General features: G+C 37.7%; 2 protein-coding genes and 1 long non-coding RNA gene across 11 annotated transcripts in view; 1 reads left to right on the forward strand and 2 right to left on the reverse strand.

The window, feature by feature from the left end:
- LOC121600637 (neurogenic protein mastermind-like) overlaps positions 1–26,287 on the forward strand; it is a 67,575-nt gene that overhangs the window by 23,165 nt on the left and 18,123 nt on the right. For 6 of the 9 annotated variants that reach the window (XM_041929427.1, XM_041929428.1, XM_041929422.1 and 3 more), the window contains one exon: positions 18,571–20,805. In XM_041929427.1, coding sequence (XP_041785361.1) covers positions 18,571–20,805 — 2,235 coding nt within the window. Of the gene's footprint in view, positions 1–13,751; positions 13,863–13,909; positions 14,157–16,049; positions 16,604–18,570; positions 20,806–26,287 lie in introns of those variants that run through there. The other 3 variants (XM_041929431.1, XM_041929429.1, XM_041929430.1) reach the window with 3 other exon arrangements.
- Positions 14,707–15,893, reverse strand: LOC121600640. Its single transcript, XR_006005851.1, has 3 exons — positions 15,771–15,893; positions 15,423–15,485; positions 14,707–14,933 (listed from the first exon to the last, which is right to left on the reverse strand). It is a non-coding gene; the product is annotated as an uncharacterized LOC121600640 (long non-coding RNA).
- On the reverse strand, positions 16,629–17,546 carry LOC121600639 (general odorant-binding protein 99b-like). Its single transcript, XM_041929435.1, has 2 exons — positions 17,238–17,546; positions 16,629–17,125 (listed from the first exon to the last, which is right to left on the reverse strand). Exons 1-2 carry the CDS (start codon positions 17,286–17,288, stop codon positions 16,736–16,738), a joined length of 441 nt encoding a protein of 146 aa, XP_041785369.1. The 5' UTR covers positions 17,289–17,546; the 3' UTR covers positions 16,629–16,735.

Consider the following 26,287-nt stretch of genomic DNA (forward strand, 5'->3'; position numbering starts at 1 on the left):
TTATGATTTTAAACAATTTAATTTAAAGATGCTGCCCAACCAACCTTCCAACTTTTAAGTTTAATGATTAATCCTTATACTTTTTGAATAGTGGTCTTGAAATGTGTTTGCTGAGCGCTACGCTCGAAAACATGTCTTTAAATCGACTTATCGTTTTGTATGTCGTTTGTTGGTTATGGAACAGATTGGTTACTTTCTTTTCATACAACTTGTTATACGATTCGTATAATGGGATGTTTTGTACTATTAGATTACTAATTTGTTTAGTGATGTCATTGAACTTTACTCTTTTAAAATCATGGTTTGTCTGTATATGAAAACGTGTTGGCAGTTGATTGTCTATTATCAGTAAAAAGTCTACTTATTAGTATAATTTATTCATCATCGAATTTATTCATCAAAAATATGGTTAGTACAAATTATTTTCGCATTCTTTTTTCAAAAATCTGCGTTTCGTTTATTGTTTCTCGTGACTATGCGTCTCTTTCGAAGCATGCATGTATCTTAAACGAAAGCCCCGGTAAAGTTTTGTAAAACCTGGAGCAACCGACATTCAATCGTTATTTTTGCACGCGAGAGTAACTTGTTGTCGCGCTTGTGTTCTCGCATACAGTATGGTTAGCAACAGCTGGATAACTCAGCAGGTGTCGTTTCTTCGTTTTGAGTGTACACTCATAGTCTTCCCTGATTGTATTCCACTTTTTTTCGGCAATTGTATCGATTACACAAGTTTCTTCAGTTTTTCGAGCTTCTCATTTTTTTGCCAGCTTCATGTTTTGTCAGTAATTTTTAAATGCTGTATTTTCAGCGAAACTTAACGCGTTTTAATACTTTAATTCAGATATGATCAGTTGCTCGAGAGCCACATGCGAAACATGTGTTTCCTATTCATGAGTTCTTTTGCGAAGGCTGTGGTTCAGCATTAACGGAATTGTAAATCTAAAACTGTCGTTCAGCTACAGTCTATGCCAAGAATGGTCGGTTGTTCTCTTTCAAACAGCATTGCTATTTGATTGTGATATGCGTGTCATGGTGGATTTTTTTAATAAAAAATTAATGTATATAATGTATTAATCTATACGGCAAAGCCGTCCCTACTGAATAAAAAAAAAGTTTAATATTGGCAAGAGAAAAAAACAGATGAGAACAATATGAGACACGTGTATAATATTTCGTTTAACATGTGAAAAAATCTTCTTTACTATGTTTATTGTTCGCGTTCTCCAGAGTAAGAGCACTGATGCTTACATGATCAAATAGCTCTCTTAAACAATTTTCAGGATTTTGATTATTTGTGACATCTGTTTGAAGCGTTCATCTCACCTGAGATAACGATGGTTTGCTAATAATAAGTAGCAGTAAGAGGAATCGTGTCGTTGACCTTTCGCGAGACTTTTTAGATGACGTCCTTACGAGTTTGTTTTATGATCAAATTGATGTTTAAATACCAAGGCAACTGCTTTAGGAAATAATTGTTGTTTCATTTAGCATTGCTTGAATGAAATGTGTATGTTTCTAGTGGCTAAAAACGTCTCTCTTTTATTCTATTTTCTGTAAACAGATAGCGCGGGTTTAGCTTAGAGCGAAGATTTTTTTCTTCTTCTTTTATAAATGTTATTCTTAAACTTCTGAACGTTGTATTAATGAATTGTAATTTTGGTGCAAATAAATATTGTAAATCATTGAAACCGAAGCATATGCGCACTTATACGTGAACCAACAATACAAAAAACATGGAAAATTCAATTTGGCCAAAAATTTAACATAATATTTTATTTGATCTCAACAACAACAACGACATAACATAACATTTGTGATAAATCTTACAGTCTTGTGATAAATCATGGTATATTATATCACATGTAAATAAAAACTAAGTTAACAGGGTAGATTAACAGGACTAAAAATATGACAGCTTATCAACCGTGTGGATCATGACAAACATGAATGAATATTATATCATTTAAATCTTGCATTAATGATGATTGTTACTTTTTAATTATGTTTCACAATTCTGAATGTGTTAGCTATAAATTTATAAATTGTTTAACCGTTTTGTGCAGATCAGCGAAGGTAATTTCGTTAACAAAATATGTGTCTTTATAACTTATAAAATCACAAGGCGGACCTGTAGTACAATCGTCGACTCGCACGACTTAACAACATGACCGTCGTGGGTTCAAATCTAGATTAGATTGTGATAAGGACTGAATACTCGGTTGCGTGGTCTGTATAAGTTTCGAAAACCTGTATAGACAGGTATGTCCACGTAGGACGTTAAGCCTAGTAGAATCAGAAAATAGCAATAGTGTGTGTGGTTTTATAATCTTTTCCGCACGTAAAAATCATATGGTAATAAAAATATAATATATAAGTGTAGAAAACTGAAACGTGCCGTGTGCTGGTAAATCTGGACGCTTAGTAATTGTATAAAGCGTTTTTGCGATATACCATATTTTAAGGTTAGTAATCAATGCATTGAAACAAAAACAAAAAGTTGTATTATTTTTACAGTATAGTTAGTCCTACGTATAAGGGGACGGACCATTCGGGGTTTGAACCCATGACGGGCATGTTGTTAAGTTGTACTAGTTTAAGACTGTACCACGAGACCGACCAGTTCAAGTTATATAACTTACTCCAAAAATGTTTTCCAGTCTTACATTCTATATATTATGAAGTTATGTAAAAAAAACAAACAATTATATTAAGCTCAAAAACAATACTAAAGTATTTACTAATAGATTGTGCTCGATACACCTACGTTGTTCGATACTCCCTCACATTATCGTACGTTTGATACATGTAGACTTGAAAGAAGGGATTTTTATGATGATTAAAATTAAAAGCGTTCTAGAACAATCAACGGTGCAATTGTCTATTATCGCTACCGACTTAATGCTATATGCACATAACGCTCCTCAGTGGTTGCTGCTAGCTTTGGCGTTTAGGGTTGTATGTGATGAATGAGTAGCACAGCTATAAAATCGATTGAACTGTTGGTACGTATGAGCGAACGTAAATGCGTACAGCAGTCTCCCTTTCATGACATTACAAGCTAAGCATTTTCTTGATGTAGCACCTATCATAGAATAGTCGGAGGTACATCTTAAAACTCTTTGTGATAAAAATGTCTTCATAGGGGTGGAAATGTGTACGCTTCTTTTTTTCTCGATAAAATATCTTATCATGAGAAAAGCTATGAGCCCTTAACACGCCATCGCAACCGGGAAAATGTGCCATTTCTCGTTCAGTAACAGACGTAATGAAAACAAATTGTTCCTCTGCGGAAGTAAATTTTTCGGCAGTATTTATATGCATGAATACGCTACATCTCATCGAAGTCAGCTAGTTGACGTCAGGATTCAGTGAGTCAGGCGAAACTTTTTACAATAGGTAAAAAGGACATTCAAAATAAATGTTGTTTTTAAAAAACAAAAATATAACTCTTTTTCTGTGTCTGGTATTCGAAACGGTAGAATCTTGATTAGATTCCAGATCGTAATAATAAAATATTATGTTAAATAAATTATAGAAAATATTCAAGTCTTTACGAAAAACACACTTCAATCTGTTGTATTTCAAACAAAACAAACAAAATAACAAAATTTAAAAATATATTGTTACTTTTTTGTTACATATCTTATTCTAACAAGTTACAGATTTATTTTATGATTTTATTTTTATAGTTTTTATATTTTAGATATTCCCACTACTTGTGTCTATTTGACATACATATTTCGACACGTGTACTCGGACACAGTTATTATTTATCTGCATTGTTATTATATAGGACACAGTATTATTTATCGTTGCATTTATCACAACGCCTGACGTGGAAAGATTCCTAGCCTGACTTTTCTTGTTTGAACGTGCATTAGAAAGTGATTAAAAACAAGCCAGAAAGCCAGAAACAAGCCTCGATGCTTTATTAGCAGTATAATATTTGAGTAGTTTAAGAAGTATCAAATTTTAACACAAATAATTATTTTTTTTTTATTTATTTTGGCGAACAAATGTTATTGAAAAACAAGAATGGTGTAAAGGAAAAGTATTATGTGCACACTTACTATTTAACAAAGGAGCAAAAGGAATATTATATGCTCCATTTTGATTAGCATTGTTCCAGGATCAGTTGTTTCAGTAAATCAGTGGCATATTCGCAAACATATCAAAGTAAAAAACAAAAATGGTCCATTAGAAAACACAGGCCTTTTAGAATTTCGAAGTATGATAAAGATACTAATTATTCGGCGTTATCTTTTTTTTTTCAATTCGCAAATTTAGTTAATAAATTGTTTTTCGGAAAGGTATGTAATATTTTTTTTAGATTCATTATTCAATTCATAAAACATAAAAATAGTGGTAAAATTTATCATCTATCTTACGTATGCGCGTAAAAACCACCAAGTGTGTATGAAAACATGAAAACCACCAAGGCGAGTGAACTGTTTTATTGTATGATTGTATAATATGTCTCTAAGAAATCAAACAACATCATGTCATGGTTATGCGACATTACGATATACGATAAATATTATATTATTAAAAAAAATTGAACACCACCACTACTTGAATTATTTACTCAACTTAACCATAAGTTTAAAAAATAAATTCAAATATTAGTAAAACATAATTATTTCAAACTAATATTTTTCTTTTTTTGCTTCAGAATCTGTTTAATTAGATACAAATATGCATCCTATACGGTCGCTTTTCATTGGCTTCAAAGCACAAGGTTCTGTACAGTGATGAAGCTTTCTTGGCAAATAAAATCCCTTGTCTAAAAGCTTTTTGTTTTTTCTTTAAACTCTACCTACGGAACAGTACCTATATGCTGGCTCCGCCAGTGCGGTTGATGTATATTGGGGTCGTTGATACGACAACGGCATATTGTAGCCTCATGGATAGCATTGGAAAGCAGTCTTTTGTACGATCTCATTGCCGCTGCTCAACCACTGATTTCGCTCCATTTAGCACATAGATTGGCGTAAGTAAGAGGCAAAACTACGATGAGCGATTTCTTTCTTGCCTTTCGTCCATGGGTTTCGTACACGTATCAGCAAGCTTTACGCAAGTTTCATGCATTGGCATTGCCAATGTCTCTCTCTGATGCTCAGAAGTGTGTATCTTTTCGCTTTCGTATTGTCTCACTAATAGTAAATATTTCTATTTGGTAGGTTTTGTTTGTCAGGGCATTGCCTAGTTATCTAGGAGAGCTTATAAGTGTTATATTTTCCTAATTTCCGAGAATTTTCCGTCTAAACATTCTTAGTTTTGAGAATCTCTGGAGTTGACAAAGACGTGAATGATTCATTTTTTTACAATAAAACATTTTTACTCACCTAACGAGAAAGATTTTAATTACTTTTGCACAGATTATTGAACCTGACGACAAATTTTGTATGGCAATTGTTAACTGCTTTGCAACCGCTTAAAAATTTCTGCTTTTGTTTTTTGTCGTATTCTTTCGTATTTTGTCATACATCTTTATTTAAAATCGTATGATTCATGCCTAACGGTTTTGCTTGAGAACAATCTAACAATGTTGTTTTTTTCTCGTAGTATGTATATAAATAACTTTAAAATGTGTCATACATGTGCTTAAACAAGCTCAACACGAAAAATATTCACGGCTATTATAGTTACCATCTTTACGAAAGGTTAGTGAGTATAAGCAGTGGTATCGTAGAGTCACGCATAGTTCAGCAAGCTTATCGGAAGTGATTACACGTTACACGATTGCCCGTGTGGTTGTAACGGGTTGGAGTAACATTCAGTTTTTGGTCTATGATAGGCCTAGCTTGCAGAGTGTAGTTGAAAGGGTCTCACTCTCTTGAAAATGTTCCCACGACTTAGTTATACGGTGGTACTTGAATGCGTTACTTGTGCCCATATGCTTTTTGGCTTGTTACACAAGATCATGAGCTCTTGTATTACAGTCGTCTTGCAATCGATTTGAGTTTCGATTGGTGCCTTTGTATTGTTTTAATGGATAAGAAAAAAGATCGCAAGTTTAGGAACCAAACATGTTGACATTTTAGTAACAATTTGAGATTTTTTTTTACATTGGCCGCTTGTACTGTAAGTAAAGATAATAAAAGCTTTATTTATTTTTAGTGGTTTTATGTTCAGGCGAGTATTGTTACAACTATTTGGGCTATAAAGAAACAAATGAGAATCACTTAAATTCTCTATGTTAGAAACAATTCACGTATTTATTCATACACATTTGAATATAACGTTTGAATATCATAATCTTCTTATGATGGAATGGCGAATAAATATAAAAAAACAGCAAAATATGCATGTAATTTACAACGACAACCATTCCTATAGCTTAAACCTATTTGTATTATACGGCCATATTGGACCATGGGCCGGTGTGATACAACCGTCTACTCTTTTTACTTCACAACATGATGTCATGAGTTCAAGCCGCGTATGGACTGAGTCCCTCATACGCTGGACAGACTTTTCTACTGAGATAATCAATTAGATACTAATACCCAAACCCCATTCATAGTAAAGGGAGGTCTTGACCGGTAACGGTTGTTATTGCAAAGAAGAATAAAAAAATAAACCACAGCATAAACTGTTATGTTTTTCATGTCATTTTGCGATGTAATAAATATAATATTGGTTAACAACTCGATAATGTTAATAAAACATACAAGTACATATAAGTGCATATGTGCTTGAAACATGACCAAGTCGGTTTAAATAAAAAAAAAATCTAACAGCTTATCTTTGTCTTATCTTTATAATAGGCTCTATGCTATTGTTAGTTAAGAAAAAAAAGTTATATCTCTGATATTACCTTACATTTCGTTAAAGAAGGTAATTTGTTTGTGTGCATTGAAACATTGATTTGTATGAGAACTGTTTAAAAAGAGAATGTAGTTTATGATAGCATAAAAATTCATCCCAAACAGAACGAAAATGAAGAGATACGCATACAAGAGCAACATAAAAAAGAGCAGAGATAAAAAACGAGAGAGCAAGAGAAAAGAGAGTGTTTGTAAAGTTAGATTCGGCGCACAGTGTAACGCAATGCCAGTTGAAGTTTGGACTAGCGGAAATACAGTGATTATTGCTAAAGCTGTTTGGCAATAATCAAAAGAAGTATGAGGTTTGTTTATGAGCTCACCATCCATCGTACAATTGTTAGTGTTTTGCTCTTTGATTTGGCAGCATTCGATCCTATCCTGTTATCATGGTATATCGCGTATTTGTTTTTGCTTGTACTAATACTTAGCTAAATCTCCATAATGTTTTGGATTAGTTAGTGTTCATGTTGTTAAGCAGCTTAATATCATGTGATGCATATGTCTTCTACTTTAACGTTGTTTAATTCGTTTTTCTATACATCAGTCGTGGATGTAATTGATTGCTTTTAAATTGAATTATGTTCAATGAGTTCGAACAATATTTCAGCCGGCTTGCTTTTAATCTGCTTTTGCAACTCTTTTATTTTACGTACGATTGATGGCGCTTCAACGACTTAGGACATATTGGTTTAAAATGTCTCAGAAGTACCTAAGCTTATCTAGAACACCGGATATGCCACTACACAGAGTAACGTCTTGCGTATGTCCTTATGTTACATAAAAAATACCGGTACAGAAAACACTTCAAGCGAGTTATCCAGTTTATCGCATCGCACGTTCAAATTAAGTATTGTGTATTTGACGTTCATCTTGCGACTGAAGCTCATAATATCAGTGGTGTAGCCGCTGAAAAAAACCTGTTCTTATTGGGTAGTTCTGGCAAATGCACAGTGCTTAAATACGTCATCGACGCCGACGTCCCAATTCTTCTATTCCTTCACATTTTTTGTATCCCAACCAAGGCTCGCGTTGGAGTAAGCTGATGATATTTGTACGACTGAGTCTTTGCTGTAGTTGTAACGGCTTCGAGTCGGAGCAAACCTAACCCGGCGATACATGGTAGGTTGCTTGCGCAACATCGATCAGCGATGAAGAACTTCATCAACGTTATTTCACAGGTTGTTGATCTTTGAAGCGATGGTGTATCGTGCATCACCACCTATACTTCCTAACCTATCACACTCTTATTTTGCTTTTCTCTTTCTCACCAGTTTAAAACATGTATAAAATAACCATTGTGATTTCATGCCTCTTTTTTTACGGCGTGTTTCAGACAAGTTAGATGAAGTTGGTAAATTTATTTTCATTTATTTTTTAACGATCACTTCAACCTATTTGTTATATGTTTATATGTGCTTCTAGATTCGCTAAACTTTGTAAATTTTAACATTTTATAGTCGAATATTACTCGGCTGTTAAAGGATTGAGTCTGGAACCCACGGCGGGCATATTGTTAAGTCGTACGAGATGATGCCTACACCGCGTGATCGCCTCAATGTATTAATTATTTTTATAATAGATGTTCTTTACATTAAGAACTTCATTAAATATTTATACAATTCCATATCTTTCCGTACATATAGCAATGTATTTCCTCAATGTAATGTTTACAGGATTAAAGCCGGTCTGGTGGTACAGTCGACAACTAGTACGACTTAACAAAGTGCCCATCATATCTTACTCTGGGTAATCAATAAGTCACTGAAAGCCAAGCCCACTAGTGGTAAAGTAAGACTTTCACCAACTATGGTTGTTGTGCCAAAGAAAAAACAAGTAATTAAATTTAAAGAATAATATAAAAGAAACAAACGAAATTAGCACTTATTAAACATTTTGTTTACGACAAAAAAATGAAGTAAATAATTGAGCCCTTGAACATGACACCAATGACATGAAAACCAATAACTTTTTAGTTAGTATTGGATCAGGCAATTCTGTCAAACCAGCTACATCGCCATCAACCATCTTATTATCTTGCTCAACTATCGCTGCAAGCAAGGGAATTCGTGCGAACGCACGCACGTCTGAACGCATACAACAATACAATCAAACACACAACATAGTGCTCATTAACAACAGAGGGAACTGGCCGTATGACCATGCATTTTTTCCGTCTGTGGTACAAACTCGCATACACACCTGCAAAAAAAAGTATTGCAAACGACAGCAATTTCAAAGCGCGTACGACGAAGCGAAAGAGTACGGAATGTGCGAAGTGAAAAAGCGCACATTTGAATAAAGAAACAGGGGATGAAAGATGAAGCGAGAGAGAGAGGGAAAGAGAGAGAGAGAGATAGAGAGAGAGAGATAGAGAGATAGAGAGAGAGAGAGAGAGAGAGAGAGAGAGAGAGAGAGAGAGAGAGAGAGAAAGAGAGAGAGAGAGAGAGAGAGAGAGAGAGAGAAAGAGAGAGAGAGAGAGATGGTGGGTAAGAAAGATAGCGAAAGAAACTTAGAGTGTAGAGCATTTGCAAGTGCGCATACGAACACTTGTGGATAAATATGTGATGCATGCTGAACGATGAACGTTAGTGTAAAAAATGAATAAGTAAGCGCGGATTTTAAACAAGCAATTTCCTCCAATCTCAAATAGCACAATCGGGACTGACGTACGATTGATACATACACGGGTAGACCTTCGTGAGTGTAAAATTGTCCAGAAAACTGTTGTAATAAAATAATTTTAGTGTACAATCGTTTTCTTTGATTAATTTTTGCTCAAATTCTAAAAGAGCATTCGAAGACAAAAGCATTTGATATCATATGTTTTAGCAAAGAGAGATGATAGGATAGATCATTAAATCATTAACAGGTAACATTTATATCTAGTCTGGTTTTGGAACCTACGATTTGAAAAACTTGCTACATTCAAAATTCGTTTCTGTTTTGCCTCTTTGCCTGAGCGGCTTTGTTGAAACGACGATTAAAGCAGAAAAAACGGAAGGAAACTGTACAAAACAATCCCTTGTGGTTGCCGGCCGTCTGATGCAACTCTTTCGTCACAGTCACAACAATAGACAAGCGCACGGAGAAACCTTTATGCTATACGAAGACGGCAAATGGTTGGTGCGAGTTACACTTTTATTACGACACATTACCCTTCGTCAAGGAAACAGCTGCGGAACGGGTTAAAATAGCCTGATGAGGAGAAGGAATAGTTGACGGTGGAAAGCATTCTGTAACTGTTGGGCGTACCGCTTCGCTAATACGCTGCGCTGGATCATGTTGCATTGCATAGAAGCCTCATTAAATCGTGCGTTAAACAGTTGGTAGAGTGGAATTGGAAAATGCAGGTACCGTAGTGTCGATTCGCGTCAGGTGTTGGTATCAAGGGTATGTTTTAATCGGATGTTTGATGTATTTTGGTGACTTTAACTCAATCATGCGTTTGTGTTGTGCTGTACCATTAAAGACAGAAAATTAATATTGCATGTTATCCACATCTATCAGTGTTTTGATTGTTTTTAGATATTTAAATATAATCAATTGGTAATTATTAGCATGGTATGATTTTTTTTAAAAAAAAGCTTATAATTTGTTTAGCAAATTACCATATGGGTTAGTCCATAACCAAAACAGTGTTAGATTGCCTGTTTCCTGTGGACAGAATGCAAAGATCGCTCGGAATTCCTCCACCAATCGTTTTCTTCTTTATAGTGGGTTCTTGATAGTGATGCGGTTGCCGCTTACAGTATGAGTGATCTCAAGGTTTAATTAAATTAAAAAGATGTCAGCCCTATTTTGAGTAGAATTCAATCATCATTTTTATTTATCATTTTCATTCATTGAATGTGCTTTAATTGGCTTGATTATTTTTGTTTCTTTGGAGATAATGCAGTAAATAGTTCATATTGAGTAGTAAAAGCCTAAATTGTTGTATAATAAAAAAAAACTTTTATACAATAAATCGACTAAGTTTGCACACTGAGTTAGAATGAAGTATTCTGAGCGAATATCTGAATAGTTAGCAAAACAACTGTTGAACTACTCATCATACAGGGTTTAAGGGATTATGCGCGGCGTGTATTTTTGTTGCTCACAATATTGATTTTAACACTTGCTATGTATTTTTACTTTACTTTACTTTTAAAAAATAATTGTTCACCCGTTCAATATGTTTATTATTGCAAAGGCGCTAACTGTCCAATCCAAACTAAACTAAATGTTACCAAGCTATTTTTTAGTAAATTTTTAATCTGCTCATAATTGAGAGAAGAAAAAAAAATAATTACATGGTCCCAACGATAAATTATTGTAATGCTTAAATGGTTGATGGTTTATCAAAGCATGTGTGAAAATGTATACAATAACGTAGAAATCATAGGCAAATCTAGAACTTGAACTAAACAGAGTTGTCAAAAATCATATTGCACGGGTAAAAGTTTATTTTCGGTCATTAAAAATACATCGTTGTGGTTGTATCGTTTGTTTTATTGCATTTTTAATTACAATGATATTTAAATGACTTCAAAAATATATATTTGCAAGTGCAGAAATATCTCATTCAGAGCAAACAATATTTTTAGAAATGTGATGGTTCGATTGCTACAGTCCTATTTTAATAGAACTGCCGTAGTGTTCATGTACAAGTGAACCTTATACATTGAACAATTGTTTTTGTTTGACGTAAAAACATACGCGTCATGGGCCGATCTCGTGGTACAGTCGTCAACTCTTACGACTTATCAACTTGCTCGTCATGGGTTCAAGCCCCGAATGGACCATGCCCCCATACATATGACTGACTATCCTGCTATGTGTAATCAATAAGTCCCTGAATGCCTAGCCAAAGGTTATTGTGCCAGAGAACTTCATACCGGCATAGACAAGCTTCCACGCATCCGTATACTTAGTCCTTGCTAAGGAGGGGGCGGGGTGGGGGGGGGGGGGGTGTCTTGCTCACTGAGTATCGATATGCCGACCTCCGTTATAATTGTCGTGTCAAGGACGAAGTCAACTAATTATGTCTATATTAAGAGTCTGAATAACAGACCTTTAATATAGACATAATTTCAGATAAGCAATGAACGAGTTTTACGTTTGAATTATTATTAGTACTTATTAGAGACTTATTAGTACAATGGCTTATTAGAAAAGAATATAGTATTTAATTTCGTATGGTATAATCTTTTCAACAGGGTATATTATATTCCTATGCGTTATGGGGTTTTTTTTACTAAACTTCAAATGGGCTCAGAAAACGTTAACAGCAACACTGACAGTGATAAATGATTGTACACACATACAGGTTTTGCTCGACAAGAGCGGAGCACAAATAGCAAACTGTGATTATGATTCTGATCAGATTTCCTCTCGTGTCCAATCTGCTTCTGCTTTGTTTCTCGTAAACCGAACCTATGTGACTTCGTGCGGCGGTAGCCGGCGATGCGAGGCAGAGGCCCATAAACAATCCTTTCTGGAATGTGCGTTTAACGAAGGCTGCTGGTAGCACTGTGGATGGTGGAGCTCCTTCAGATCGGTTCCAGTGGGGACGAATGTTGCGCCATGCTCGACAAGAGAGCGAGAGAGAGAATGATTTCGATGACGCGATTGGGGCCATCGGAAGCAACATGCATGATAGACATTGGTTTGAAAGAGGAACACAACTCCAGAGAATATATTCACGTACCAACGCGCAGCTCTTGCTAGTGCGAAACATTTTTGATGGCTGGGACGATGCGAGAAAATTCGACGAGAAATGACACAAACTCTCGCGAGTTCTGCAACCCGAATAGCGTGGGTGTCGCTGAGTTCGCACCTATACATGCGTGTGTGACGCTGGTGGCGAGGGTGTTTGGACATGACCGGAAATGTAGTACCGCGTGTGTCCGAGTGAGAAAGAACGAGTACCAACTGATACTCTCTGTTCATTGATGGCGTGGAATTTCTGCGCTCAATAGAATGAAACTGTTTTTTTTCGTCTACTCAAACGTTTCCACGAAAACGGCCGATTGCGTAGCGCAAGGTATGAACGGAGTCAGAGACGGTCCGTTTAGCATCCGCCGTAGAACTCACCAATTGACGATATAGCGCCATTCGATGTGTACAGCTGGTAACATTTCGCTATTGTACACATCTCTAAAGCGTTTGTGAAGAAGCTAGTAACCGCAAGGGCAAGTGTCTGTTGCTTCTAGTAAGGCGAGTGAATCAGCAGGTCGTAGGACGTGCTGTGGGCATAAGCTAAGCTATGCTATAACACAACATTGGCGATGGAAAATAATTGTAATACATTGAATGTAACTTTTTTGTATAGAAAACTTAATTTATAATTTTCTGAATTATCTACCAATTGAGCATTGCAATTCATTGCATGTAAAAATAAACCTACAACAATTTCGGAGATTTTTTTAAATGAATATATAAAGAGCAAAAATTAAATACGGCACAGTAAATAATGTTTTATAAATGTCTGTGGTTTTCAAACTACACATCAAGCATTTTTTTGTGTGCTAACGACCGAAATTCTGTTTCCCGCGAGTAAAAATAATTGTCCCCTATAAGTGCCCTTTTGGTGCAATCGTATCCCGGTAACTGTTACATGGCCATCCATGGTCTGAGTAGTATTCGTGTTCCAATGTAACCGATTACCATGAAATTCACTCATTTCATCTCGGGTACTCACCGAAGAGCACGGCTACTTGCGAGCCGCAAGAGCTCCGGGGGCTTGATTCCCCGCGCAAGAGGAAGAGCCGCAGCGCAAGCTGACAAACAGAGACGAAATGATGGGTTTAACCGGCCCAGGAAGAAGATAAACTTCCTCTACCGATTGTAGGTGGTAAACGCACCCACCAGGTGAAGGAGAAATCATAACAAAGATGGGATTTCGAAGTGGCAATACGAATGTAATGTTTAGTTAGTAGAACTCTCTGGCACGCGCGTGGTGGATTGCTGGCTCACCTCCGTTATCTCTGGATTTTCATTGAGAGCGGGGTACCGTTCGCGTTTGATCGGCGGCAATCGGCCGTTTGCCACGAAGTGAGCAGTTGTTTTATTATGAGCACACTGGAATAAGTACTGGTTGCGATTCGTTGTTGCAAGCGTCGGAAGCTGGCACTGCGCGTCGCCTACAGTTCATCTTAGGTTGTACGAAGTGTCGGACACACTACCGACTGGTGTAGTGCAATTGTGAAGATGCGTGTAGTTTTTCTACGACTTGACGTGTATTCTTAACGGTTCGTTTGAACACGCAGAACGGGGCATGCATTTCAATGCTTGCGGCAAAAGTGTACGATTGAGAATAAAAAACTATTGATGGATGCTCGGGAAAATGTAATGACCCAATATCTAATGTTCAAACTATACAATTACTGATTCAATGTATGTTACGCGAAGCATTATGTGACACTAGCGAGCATTTTACTGATTGTGAAGGCTTAAATTAAGATAGTTTTTATAGGGCATAGATTTCAACTATTGCTCTGGTTGGTATGGTTGCGATGTGTGAAATTGCCCGAACAGTGATATCATTTCTTATCTGCGCCAATCCATCGTGTTATGAATGTGTATCGAAATACGTATGTGATATTACTTACCGTTTGATTGACAATAAAACCATTTAAACGAATGGTGCCCGAAATCAATATTATAACATGCTGTTTTGAACTTTAGTTATCTTGTGAGAATCGATTACATTTGAATGCTACATTCTAACATGTTTTAAACGTGTGGTTTTATCAACTTACAAGGTGTTTTCGATTTCTAAGCGTAAGACATACTACTAGAATTAAGAAAAACAAAAATGCAATCAACTACGTTGGTAAAGTAAACTTAATTTGTAATTTTATTTCAAACGTTTTAATGTTTATGAAATGATGCATCCTTAACAATCAAATAATACCCTAACTAAGTTTAAATCGCTGTCCCTATGAGCGATCCGTATAAAAATAGAACAAAGTGAAACACCATTATGGTTCCAGCATACCATTACTCTCTTTTCCATAAATGTGCCAATCATATACCGATTCTTGACGCACCAACATCATCGTTGCACACGATGACGATGCACCGGCTGAGGAGAAAAGAGCGATGACGTTTCTGAAAATACGACTAAAATGAAGACTAATCAACACACCAGTTGTAGTGTCGATGGAGTATGAATAGTGCGAGCATATTGTGTCGTCTTATTTGCAAACGAAACAATTGAGTACGACGACCTGCTGGTAGTTGTAAAAAAAAAACACACACACACATCCACTCCGAAAACGAACTGGTTACGTGCGTGTCAATCTATCGGCCCAAGTCAAATAACGTTTTTAGTGCAATGTTGTTTAGTGCGCTGTGTTCCAGCGTAGACCTTGTGGATGGCAAATGAAACAGCAAATGACAAAAGAGGTTTGAGAAGCATGAATGCAGTGGAAAAGCGTGAAACTGTCTTTGCAAGACGTGTTAGTATCCACACACATTTGAAACACACGGCTACAGTCAAACTTCCCATTATCGTTAGCACAAAATAGCACTGTAGCCTATCTTACGCGAAAAGAAAGCGAAAGTGTGAGCATTGCGGCATGTGATAGTAATAAACACACTGAAACTTACTGAAAACGCGTACAGCAGGCTTGATGCGTGGCCTGGTTGAGCTTTGTTTTACTTCATTGTGCACTATGAAGTTGAAAGAGAGAGAGAGAGAGTGTGTGTGTGTCAGTTCGTGTGACCGTTATTTGATATGTGTTAGTTGTGTTTGATCCTCACAACCATATATTTTAAACTTGTGTGATGATACCATTGATTGAAATTACGTGTATGCTATGGTTAATATGCAATTATTTACAAAGTGTTATGTGCTCTTTTCCAATGTGGATGCGTAAAGTAGCCTTTACTTACAAAAACTGAGCGCCAAGCAGAACTTATGTTTACCCTCAGTTTGTGTGAGCCGGATAAATTTACCTCAAAGTAGTATAATCTTTTTTTTAACTCGTTAAAACCAGAACACAGAGATCGGTCGAAGAGAGTTGTTGAGGTAAAAATTCTCCATTGCCATCTTTTCGACAAGAGCTAACAAATGGAGCATTGAAGTAACACTTGCCAGCAGCGCAGCGGGAGCACTGCAGACGTTTGCTAGTGTTACGCAGTTTAAATTAGAAGCGAAAAAATCATTATGTTGATTTGTTACAATTTTTATTCTATAAATACTAATCTTCGTTCCGGGCGGTGCGGTACTACTAGTATTGGCGGTATTAGTGCTGGTTTGCCATGGTGCGCTTGACGCCATCGACCAACAGTAAACAAAGTTAAGAAAAGAACCCCTTACCCAGAAGACTGTACGGACCTGCCTGGTGAAAGCGGCGCAGTAGACATTTTTCAAACACATCGTGTCGTCGCGTGCCTTCGCCATCGAACGCGAGCTCGTGCTTGGTTGAATGCGACCGAGACCTGGGATGAGAAAGAACGGGTGATACATACACCTCACACAGCAATAGCATCAGTATCATCATCAACATCATCATCATCATCAGCATTCACCGAATCATCTCTGTTGTGAATATTGAAGAAAAAATAGCCTTGCTATCGGTTATATCCAGCACTAGTTCTCCCTTCCCGTGCAGTACGTTGCGGGTAGAGAGAAACGGCACCTTTTCATCACAAACTCAGCGTGTGTATCCTTTTGAAAAACAACGATCAAAGGATCGGCTACTGGCTGGTTACACCCCCAATCGCTTCTAATTCAGAGATATACGGCCCAGCAGAGCAACCGCTCACCTTTATTAATGAACGTTTGGGTAAATATAAATTTATTTGCATGACTTTATTTCCAAATACCTGGGACTTTTATTCCGTTTAGTTTATGCTGTTTGACGACAAAGGGTAGTGCTTCAATGGTGTGTCTACTGTATATTAGTCTGTTATATGCATTAGCTTGTGGCGTTATTGTTATTCTGATACATTTCATAGTCTTCCCTCAAACATTGGAAAGCACTGTATGCTCTTTCGCACAGATCTTCGATTGTTTCCAGATTCTTAGCTTCTAGACAGGCACGATGCTTCGCTACGAACTCCTCGTCCGCATCAACACTGTTGCCCAGATATTCCCAGTTTGCTTGCAAATCGACTCCATATTTGTCGTCGTAAAGATTCAGCTCGAGTCCGATGCAACGCACAAAGCAATGTGTCACAGGATCATCGGGAAACTCGTTTGCCCGATAATGTACCTTTAGTTCGTCATTGGCGCCCTGCACAGCGTTACTGCAGGATTCAATCACCGACTCGTTATTATCGGCCGCTGTTACGAACTGCAACAACGCCTGTTTGTAATTAAAGGGAGAAAAGCAAATTTAGCGACCGATCGCTGGAAACGCGGGACAACAGTTTAATGCCGGTTTGGTATACTTCGATAATGCTTTCATACAACACTACCTGGACATTCAGCACTACCAAAACTCCTCCGATGAGAAGAAGGGAGTTCATTGCTGGCGGTTTACCGGTGGTTGTGCACTTGAGACTGTTGTTAACACGATTCTTGGGCACAGACAACTGTTGTCCCAAATCGATTTTCCGTCAATTTTTATAGAATTGTTTTTTTTTCAACCCCTCATAACGACTCCGTTGAATACACATTTGCAAATGCTTCGAAGACAAATGAGAAAATCGCGTGTTGTTGTCGTACAATTGAGTAGTGTTTAGGAAAATGATTGTGTTTTAACTCCTTTTTCAAATTGGGGAAAACGTTGTCTGATCACTGTTGATAGAGCTTCTCGGGAATACATTTGGTTTTTTTAGTTTTTTTTAATTATAAATAATTTATTATTATCAATGGTCGAACAAAATTGCCCTTGAACGTATAGATAATGCAAGCTATCAAGAAACAAATTGTATTGCAATTGTTTCGTGCAAATGATTGGTTCTCATAATCAGTCTAACCCCGTGGAAAATTTAGCTAGTTGTCCAGTTGTTTATATTTATCTTGTACATAATGTTTTTAAACAAAATTCGAAAGATTTTTATTCTTAGTTATCTAAAGTTTACACATTGTGTAATGTATATACAGACTTCTACCTCATTTACCATTCCATATTATCGTAAGTAATATTTTTAATAGTTAATCAAATTTCATGACGGAGAGGTTAATTATAGCCAGGCGGTAATCCTCAATGTTTAAAATCTCTCCTCACGCGCATAGCTCTGGCACAATACGTTGGATTTGTGAAGTACCAGGACTTTAGAGGCTATGACCCAATAATGAAAACACACCAAGGACTGTTTTGAGCCATTAGTTGGTATTTGCGTAGTCCTTTAGTTTACTGGTTTATTATTGGATAAATCAGAGCCATCTTAAATTAATGAAAATCATAAAAATTATCCTACAATTTTTATTAACGCTTTTTACTCATGTCAACAAAACGTTTTACTCACGTACTGACCATCGAATGATATAGTTCATGTATTCTTAAAGGGTTTTCATAGGCAATTCGATATTGTAAACTAGTTATCGGTATTATTTATATTTGGCCATTTGGCAGAATGTCTGGTTGCACGGTAACGCACGTTATAATCGGTAATTGCATTATTTTTTCCTCAAGTACGAAGCTGTGTTCCCCTGCCAAACATGAGTATGCACTGAATGTGGATTCACCGTGTAGGGTTGTTTTTTTCTAATTATCAGTAATATAAATAGATAAATTTTTAATTGGGATTGTGTTAAATTGTTGTTATCTATAATTTAAAAATCTCCTTTTGTTTTCTTTCACAGCAACAAAAATTCCTCAAGCGGCCAGCTGACGACATCGATTCCGCCTCCGATTCGTATGAGCCACCGGTGAAACTACAGCATAACGGATCCGAGAATCTTACCAAATTCTCCGTTGAAATCGTTCAACAGCTGGAGTTCACGACGTCGGCCGCTAACTCACAACCTCAGCAAATCAGTACAAACGTTACTGTTAAAGCATTAACCAATGCGTCCGTTAAGAGCGAAGGATCTACAGCAAATGGTGGCTCAGGCGGAGGCATTGGCGGAACCGGTGGCGGCAATGGAATGCCTGGTCAGCAACAACAACAGCAACCAAACAATAATCCGACGCCGTCCCCACACATGCATGATCTTGGCAACATCGTGGATTTTAAGCAAGAACCCGAAAATGAATTCGCTGATCTTTCGGCAGCATTGGAGAAGGATGCGGCGGCCAATGGTCACTTTCCGGGATTATCGGACTTCATTGGGGATGACACGAACGATGAAAACGACACCTTCAAGGATCTCATATCGGATCTCTCGGACTTCCAGTCCGATTTTCTCGATTTCGAGGAAAAACCGCAACCACCGATGCAGCCTCAAGGACAGCAGCAGCAACCATCACACCAACAGCAATCGCAAATGCAATCGCAGCAGCATCAACAACATCAACAACACCAGCAGCTCATGCAATCGCAGCAAAGTCAGCAGCATATGCAGCAGCATCATCCACAACAACCACCACACCATCCATTGCAGCATCAGCAGATGCATCATCAGCATAGTCAACAGCAACAACACCAACCGCATCCTCCAGGAGCTCAGCAAATGTTATCAAATCTACAGCAGCAGCAGCAGCAGCATCACCGGACACATCCGCAACACCTTCAGCAACATCTTCAACAACAGCAGATCCAACATCATCAGCAGATCGAGGTGAAGCAAGAGCATTGTATCAAACAGGAACACCCCAGCCCTGGCTTATTAGATAATATGGGTATAAAGCGTGGTGGCCCGCTAACGCCACAGCAACAACAGCAACATCAGCACCAGCAGCAGCAACAACAACAGCAGCAGCAGCAGCAGCAGCAGCAGCAGCAGCAGCAGCAGCAGCAGCAGCAGCAGCAGCAGCAGCAGCAGCAGCAGCAACAACAACAACAACAGCAGCAACAGTATTCAAATACATTTGGTGATGGGATTGGTGGACCAGGCGTTGCGGCGGGAACTGGACCAATGGCAAAACAGCGTCCTGGATATGGCAATACTCAAAATGGTCCCATACCCGAACTCTCTCCCGCGGCCCAAACACTTAAACACATGGCCGAGCAGCATCAACATAAGAACGCCATGAACATGGGTTTCCCTCGAAATGGACCCCAAATTCCACAAGGTCAACAGAGGCCTCCATTCGCAGAGTTCAGTCAGTATCCGGGCAACGAGTTTATTAACTCGTCGGTTGGCAGTACAGGTAGCCCTGTAAGTGGCAATAACCCTGTCGGACCAGGATCGCTACCGCTAGGCGGTGGTGTACCTGGTAGTGGTGCTGGTGCTGCTGGTCCGGGCCAGGGGCCAGGGTCTGTTGCTGGAGGCCAATTTCACAAGGCGAACGTGCCACCATTCCCTGGTGCTGATCTTATAAAACAAGAGTTGTTTGCATCTCAGAATGATTTCGATCTCAAACCCACGCTAAACCGTTTACAATCGTCAATGGGACCAAACGGTCCTAAGATTGGTCCAGTACCAGGCGGGTTCGTTAAAACACCCAATCAACAACAGCAACCACCGCCCCAACACCCACAGCAGCAACAGCAACAACAGCAATCACAACAACAGCAGCAATATTCACCATATGGTTCGCCCGGAGGGATACCAAACCACGGGGGAAGTCCCGTACCAGGATTTATGCCAGGTTCACGCGGTGCTGGCACTGGACCGGGCATCGCAGCAAATCAAGGACCAGCTGGTGGACCCAACGTTTCTGGGGCAGGTGGTCCCGGCGGCCCGGGTGGAGGAGCTGGTAGTGGTGGTGGTGGAGGCGGTGGTGGAGGAGGTGGAGGAGGAGGTGGAGGAGGAGGTGGTGGTGGCAACGGTAACTCAGGTGGTCCTGGCGGTAATGGCGGCGGAATGCCACCTCGGGGCGGAGCCCCTAATGCAGGATCGATGCCGGGAGGACAGAATTCAACAATGCTTCAGATGAAGCAAACGCAACAGCTGCACATTAGTCAACAGGGCCCAGGGGGTCATGGCATTCAGGTGAGTGTTTGTTTGCATGCAAAAAAAGTCGAGGCGTTTTCGATACGCAGTAAATTGTTGAGATTTGTAAATACATTGATTTTCTGTAATTTAAGTTATCTTACAAGTCCGGTTTCTTGCAGCATAATTACATATCGACAACATTATGCAATACTCATAATATTTACTCAAGTGGTACAATTATCAACTTATACGACTTAACCCTATAAATCCCATGCTGCTTTTAGATGGGCTTAAGAAAAATCGATACAACATAAGTAAAACAAGGTTTCCTGTTGCTATCAATCTAAAAGCACCTTAACAACACTTCTACCTTGATTTTTTGTTTACTTCTATCTACCAAACGCGACAGCGATTCAAAGTTGAAAATTTGGGAGGAACGTGTTCAACAGTTTTTTTACGAAAAACAAAAACTTGGCCATTACAGGGTTAACAACATGCCCGTCATTACTTCAAACCTCATATGGACCTTCCCGCGTAGCAAGCACTGGCTATCTAGCGGCGCGGTACTAATATGTCTCGAAAGTCTATATAGGCCGGCATGACTACTAGGTCGCTACGCCAAATAGAAGTGTAGATAATGGGTTCAAATCTAGCATGGACCGATCCTTCTACGCGTGCTTTTATAGGTAGCCCTATAATCCTCACTAAAAGTAGTTACAAATAACTGCCACTTATAGTGGCTTAGACAGACCGGAGGAATTATATTCTGTTCTGTTGACTGGTTTTTCTCGATTCGATTCGAAAGAAAGTCTTCTCTTCTCAATTTTTAGTTACCGAATTTAAAATATATGTTATTAAATTGCTTATTCAACCGGAACCGAGCAGTCGTTTCGCTTAACTTAAAATCTCTTGAAAAACTTAAAATATTCCCGTTGATTTGTTACAAACATAGTATATAAAAATATACAAAACTAAACAAAAACATGCAAAAATAAGGTTAGTTTTAGTAACGTAGTAACGTAGTAGTAATTAGTAGTTAGTAACGTGTTATGAAATTAAAAATTGATGACTGTCACCTGTAGTCTATTTAAAAAATTATGACGCACTTTTCTTATTGTTCATGAAACAATATACAAACAGACATGAATATTAAAATAACTACATATTCCCAAGCCGGTCTCGTAGTACAGTCGTCAACTCGTTCGACTTAACAACATGCCCGTCATGGGTTCAAGCCCCAAATGGACCGTGCCGCCATACGTAGGACTGACTATCCTGCTATGGGGGGATCAAAAAGTCACTGAAAGCCAAACCAACAAGTAGTGTGTGTGGTACAGGCAGGCCTTAACCGGCAACGGTTGTTGAGCCAAAAGAAGAAGAACATATTCCCAATATCGTAGATAATAATACACAGTGGGCATTTGCCGAGACAAAATCTAAAAAAAAATCATAATTTTGTCAAAAAGTTTATTTTTTTAATCGTGTCAAAGTAAGTATGTTATATCTTATTTGATATGAATTGTGTCAATTAAAACATGTTTTTCACGGATTGATAAATTTACCTTGGCATATTCAATTGTGCTCCCGAATGCGGATGGGTCCATACACGACAAAACGCGATATCTCGCCTATTTGACAAATTATAGATAAAAAAGAGCACACAAGTCATGTGCGTTTTTTTTGTCAATACTGTGATGACAAAGGTTCGTGTATTGAAACATTCTATGTCACCTTAAAATGAATGTCTTAGGAAGGCACATTTGTTTCAGTTGTATATGGAATTTGTACACCTTTAAGTTATTTTAATTTAGTAGGCTTTACACATGAAATATTAGTAGTTACTCTGACCTTATGTCTTTATTTTGTGAATTTAATTCACGTAAACTTTTTTTTGGTTAAAGTTGACGTAGTAAGTCGCATCCGCATTCAAAGTTTTATGAACAATGCATGAATAAAATGATCTTAGACATCGCAGAGAGAATGTACTTACATACGGTACTGTGATGCATCCGATTGGCGTTCAATTGCATCTGTTATATACACATACATAAAGCAGTTTCAGTGAAGAAGCTACGTCTCTTCCAAACATCATTATTGCACCAGGCGTTCTCGCTGCTGGCCGTATGGTCCACACGCAAACAGTGTTTACCGACCAACTCACTCCGCTGATTGGCGTGGAAAGGAGGGGGGGGGGAGGTGAGTTTGAGGAAGATACACTGACAGTTAACTTAGAATTGCAGACCGAACTGCAATTAATGCACTTGCAAAAAGCGCAAGGAGCTGCATTCATCCAAACACTAATTTGCATTAATTATTCCAGAAACAAATCAATCCGAAGCATGCCGCCGCCGTATGGTCGCGGATAGGCAGCAGTCAAGTTACTTCGTACTCTCGCGGCTCTTAGTGGTTGGGCGGTTATTGTCTTGCTAACTGTTCTGCTTGTGTGTATTTGTAGAAATGCATTTTTGTGTGTATCAATCCGTGTATGTGTGTATGGCTCGCAGAACACGAGCACACACAAGGGCGGAAGTTCAATTTTTTCTCTTCATTTTCTCTATATTTTACACCGCCATTTGAGCACATTGCCACTGCCGCACGTGTAACGAACAATCGGCTGCGAAATCGGTGGACTTTGTTTTTTCGTATTTACGGACAAACACGGCATATACTACGGCTGTACAACAGAGAGATTATGGGATACATTCACTGGGTTAGAATAACAAGCAAGCAGCAACGTTGGTGCAATGAAACACGGATATACGGCTTGTCGAACCATGTCCCGGGTTCTAATATTCTGTATTGTATTGCTTATTTTTAGTGGATTGAATAATGATAAAATCCATCAAAATCGCTCATGGGGATAGTTTTTGATGTTAAGTTTTTCTAAAAAAAGGTTAAAATTAAATTAAAAAAGAGACGTTTATAAACTACTATAGAATTTTTTGAAAGTATAATTGCCCGCATTTTTCTAAAATATATTACCTAAAACCATTCATACGCACTTTTAGGCATCAGATGCAAAAAATGCTGTGCGATATCTACTACTTGTGTTTCATGTTCCATCTCAAAAGCTACCGCCTTTACTGAAGTTATTCTTCGCCCCTGGTACTGTGGCGAAGTTTCACCAGTACTCCGTTCAGAGAACACAGATTCTCGAGGGCGCACACAGCACCATAAATCGCAAAACTGATCATGTTTCCGGGAGAGTTTAATGGGTTTTGCGAGACCCTTATATTTCATGTTTATTACCAGGAATGCTGTTCCTTTCGCAGCTTCTTTCGTTGAACGTTTCGGGATAGGCATTAGCCACTACCACTATGACTGCCATTGGTACTACTACATGCTTCCGATCGAGAGAAGGAGAGTTAAAATAAAAAAAATCCAACACGTATACGTTGACGATGTCGGCGGCAATGATTATAATGATCCCTGCGCTGCCAATGATAATGATGTTGCGAATGTCGACAGGGTGATGATGGTGGTGAGTGTGCCATTTGGAATGAAGTGTATATATGTGTGTGTGTAGGTTTGTGTCTGCACTGGTTAGGAGTACCGAATGCCTTTTTTTGTGTCATGATACGATATCGATCCAGTTTTTACATTGAACGGTTTAGGCAGTTAGCTGATAGCTAATTGCATTAAGCTGCGATGTCTTGTGTGTTGAATGATTCCTTACTGTTTTCCTTATGATTGATTAAACCAGATTAAATGAACCTTCAGTATTTCTCGCTTCTTTTTTTACGAACAAACATAGTTCTGAATGTAATGTTAGTATTATGATGAATTAATAATTTAAATTGTTTAAAATGTGGATAGTAAAAGTAAGAAGCATAACACATTTTGATAAGTGTTACACGTTACTGCGGTCGGTATATACATATATATTATTTGTAAGGACACCATGCGTCTCCATAAGAAAATGAAAAAAATAATACAACTAATAATTTGCTGCAAGTATGTTGAAACGTTAAAACATTAGGACAATATGGATCACACTCACCTCACAATTAGAGAAACGAGGAGCAAAATAGTCGAATGGTGGGGTGAAAGCAAAACTTGCATTATTGGCAAATGTACACGTTTAAAATGACTTCTAACGATTGAAAAATGGTACATCATTAAGGATTTAGTACCTTTGATTAATTATAAAATTAAAAATAAAAAAAAGAATAGAGCTCAAAATGATGCAATTTGCGGAAAATGATCTGTTCCTTTTGATAGAATAGATATGAAATCTCTAAAAGCTAAACTTAGTTCTAGTACTTAAAAAAAAAAAGAAATATTTTCAAACTGTGGTGCTGAATTGTTAGCAAAGGTTGGCTGATAGTGATATGTTTTCGGATTGGATTGCACCCATAAAAATATATTTTGTAACCCAGTTGGCAATAAAAATCAAGAAACTAATCCGCCACTATTATTTTTTGAAGATTTAATAAAATTGAGTAGTATCGTTATTCCATCAAATAATCATTATTCAAGATTCCAAAATATTTTATATGTTTGTATTTGAAAGGCTAGCCCATTTAACTTTTATTCGGTTGAAATCCGTTATATTTAAACTTTACAACTTTTTTGACATGACTAAATGAAGAAATATTTTACTTTAAATGGACATATCCGAATAACACACGCAAAAGCAACCTAACAATGAAAGCGCATATGAGACTACAACCATCACCTCAAAATGTCATCCAAATTCCAAGAACTGGTTTACTTGCGCTCTAATACGCTGCTTAAGCAGACACCATAACCTTATCACAGAAGTTCATACCCATATTGCGTCTTTGTTTTGAAGTTTCATGTTTTGGTATAAGGCCATTTGGTCCCTAAAACTAAAAGAATTTTGCCACATACGAATAGTCTGAAGTATAAGCATCGATTATTGTTCAAACGTTTGTGTAAAGTCATTTGTTCAATGAGATACTGAGCAAAATCTTTAACATCGCCTTTTGGTCGTTTCACCGTTCGGAACGAATTAACCATTAGGTTTGTTAATCGGAAAATTACAATAGCATAGTCTAATCAACAACCATTTGCCAAAAGTAACTTCTCATTTTGCGCTGGTCGAACATCAGCAAAGTTTTGATTTTAACATAAATATTTGTAATAATTTTCCTGAAGAATGTAGGAATTAATTGTACAGAAATCTTCCAAATCCAAATCCAAATCCAAATCTTCAAAAATAACCTCAGTAAAACGTCCCCTTATTTTTTATACATTAATTAAAGCTTATTGTTGAACTGAACCAATTTGCAAATTAATCTTAATTATTGTTTAAGAGTTATTAGTAATCACCACTCATTTTGATGATACAATACTCCAATTATTAGTTTTTCACCTTTTTAAACTACTACACATTTTGAGTTTTTAAGCTTACCTTACCTGTGCAATATATGGATTAAATCAAGGATGATGTCTGTTTTGCTCCACATGCCCATTTTGCCCCGTGTTCTCCTACTTGAATAGGAAACTGAGGAAAAGGATGCTATTTGAGCAATTTTATAATTCAATTAACCGCATTTTCTTGTGTTAAATGGAT

The sequence above is a fragment of the Anopheles merus genome, chromosome 3L (assembly GCF_017562075.2).
Source record: "Anopheles merus strain MAF chromosome 3L, AmerM5.1, whole genome shotgun sequence".
NCBI lineage: Eukaryota > Metazoa > Arthropoda > Insecta > Diptera > Culicidae > Anopheles > Anopheles merus.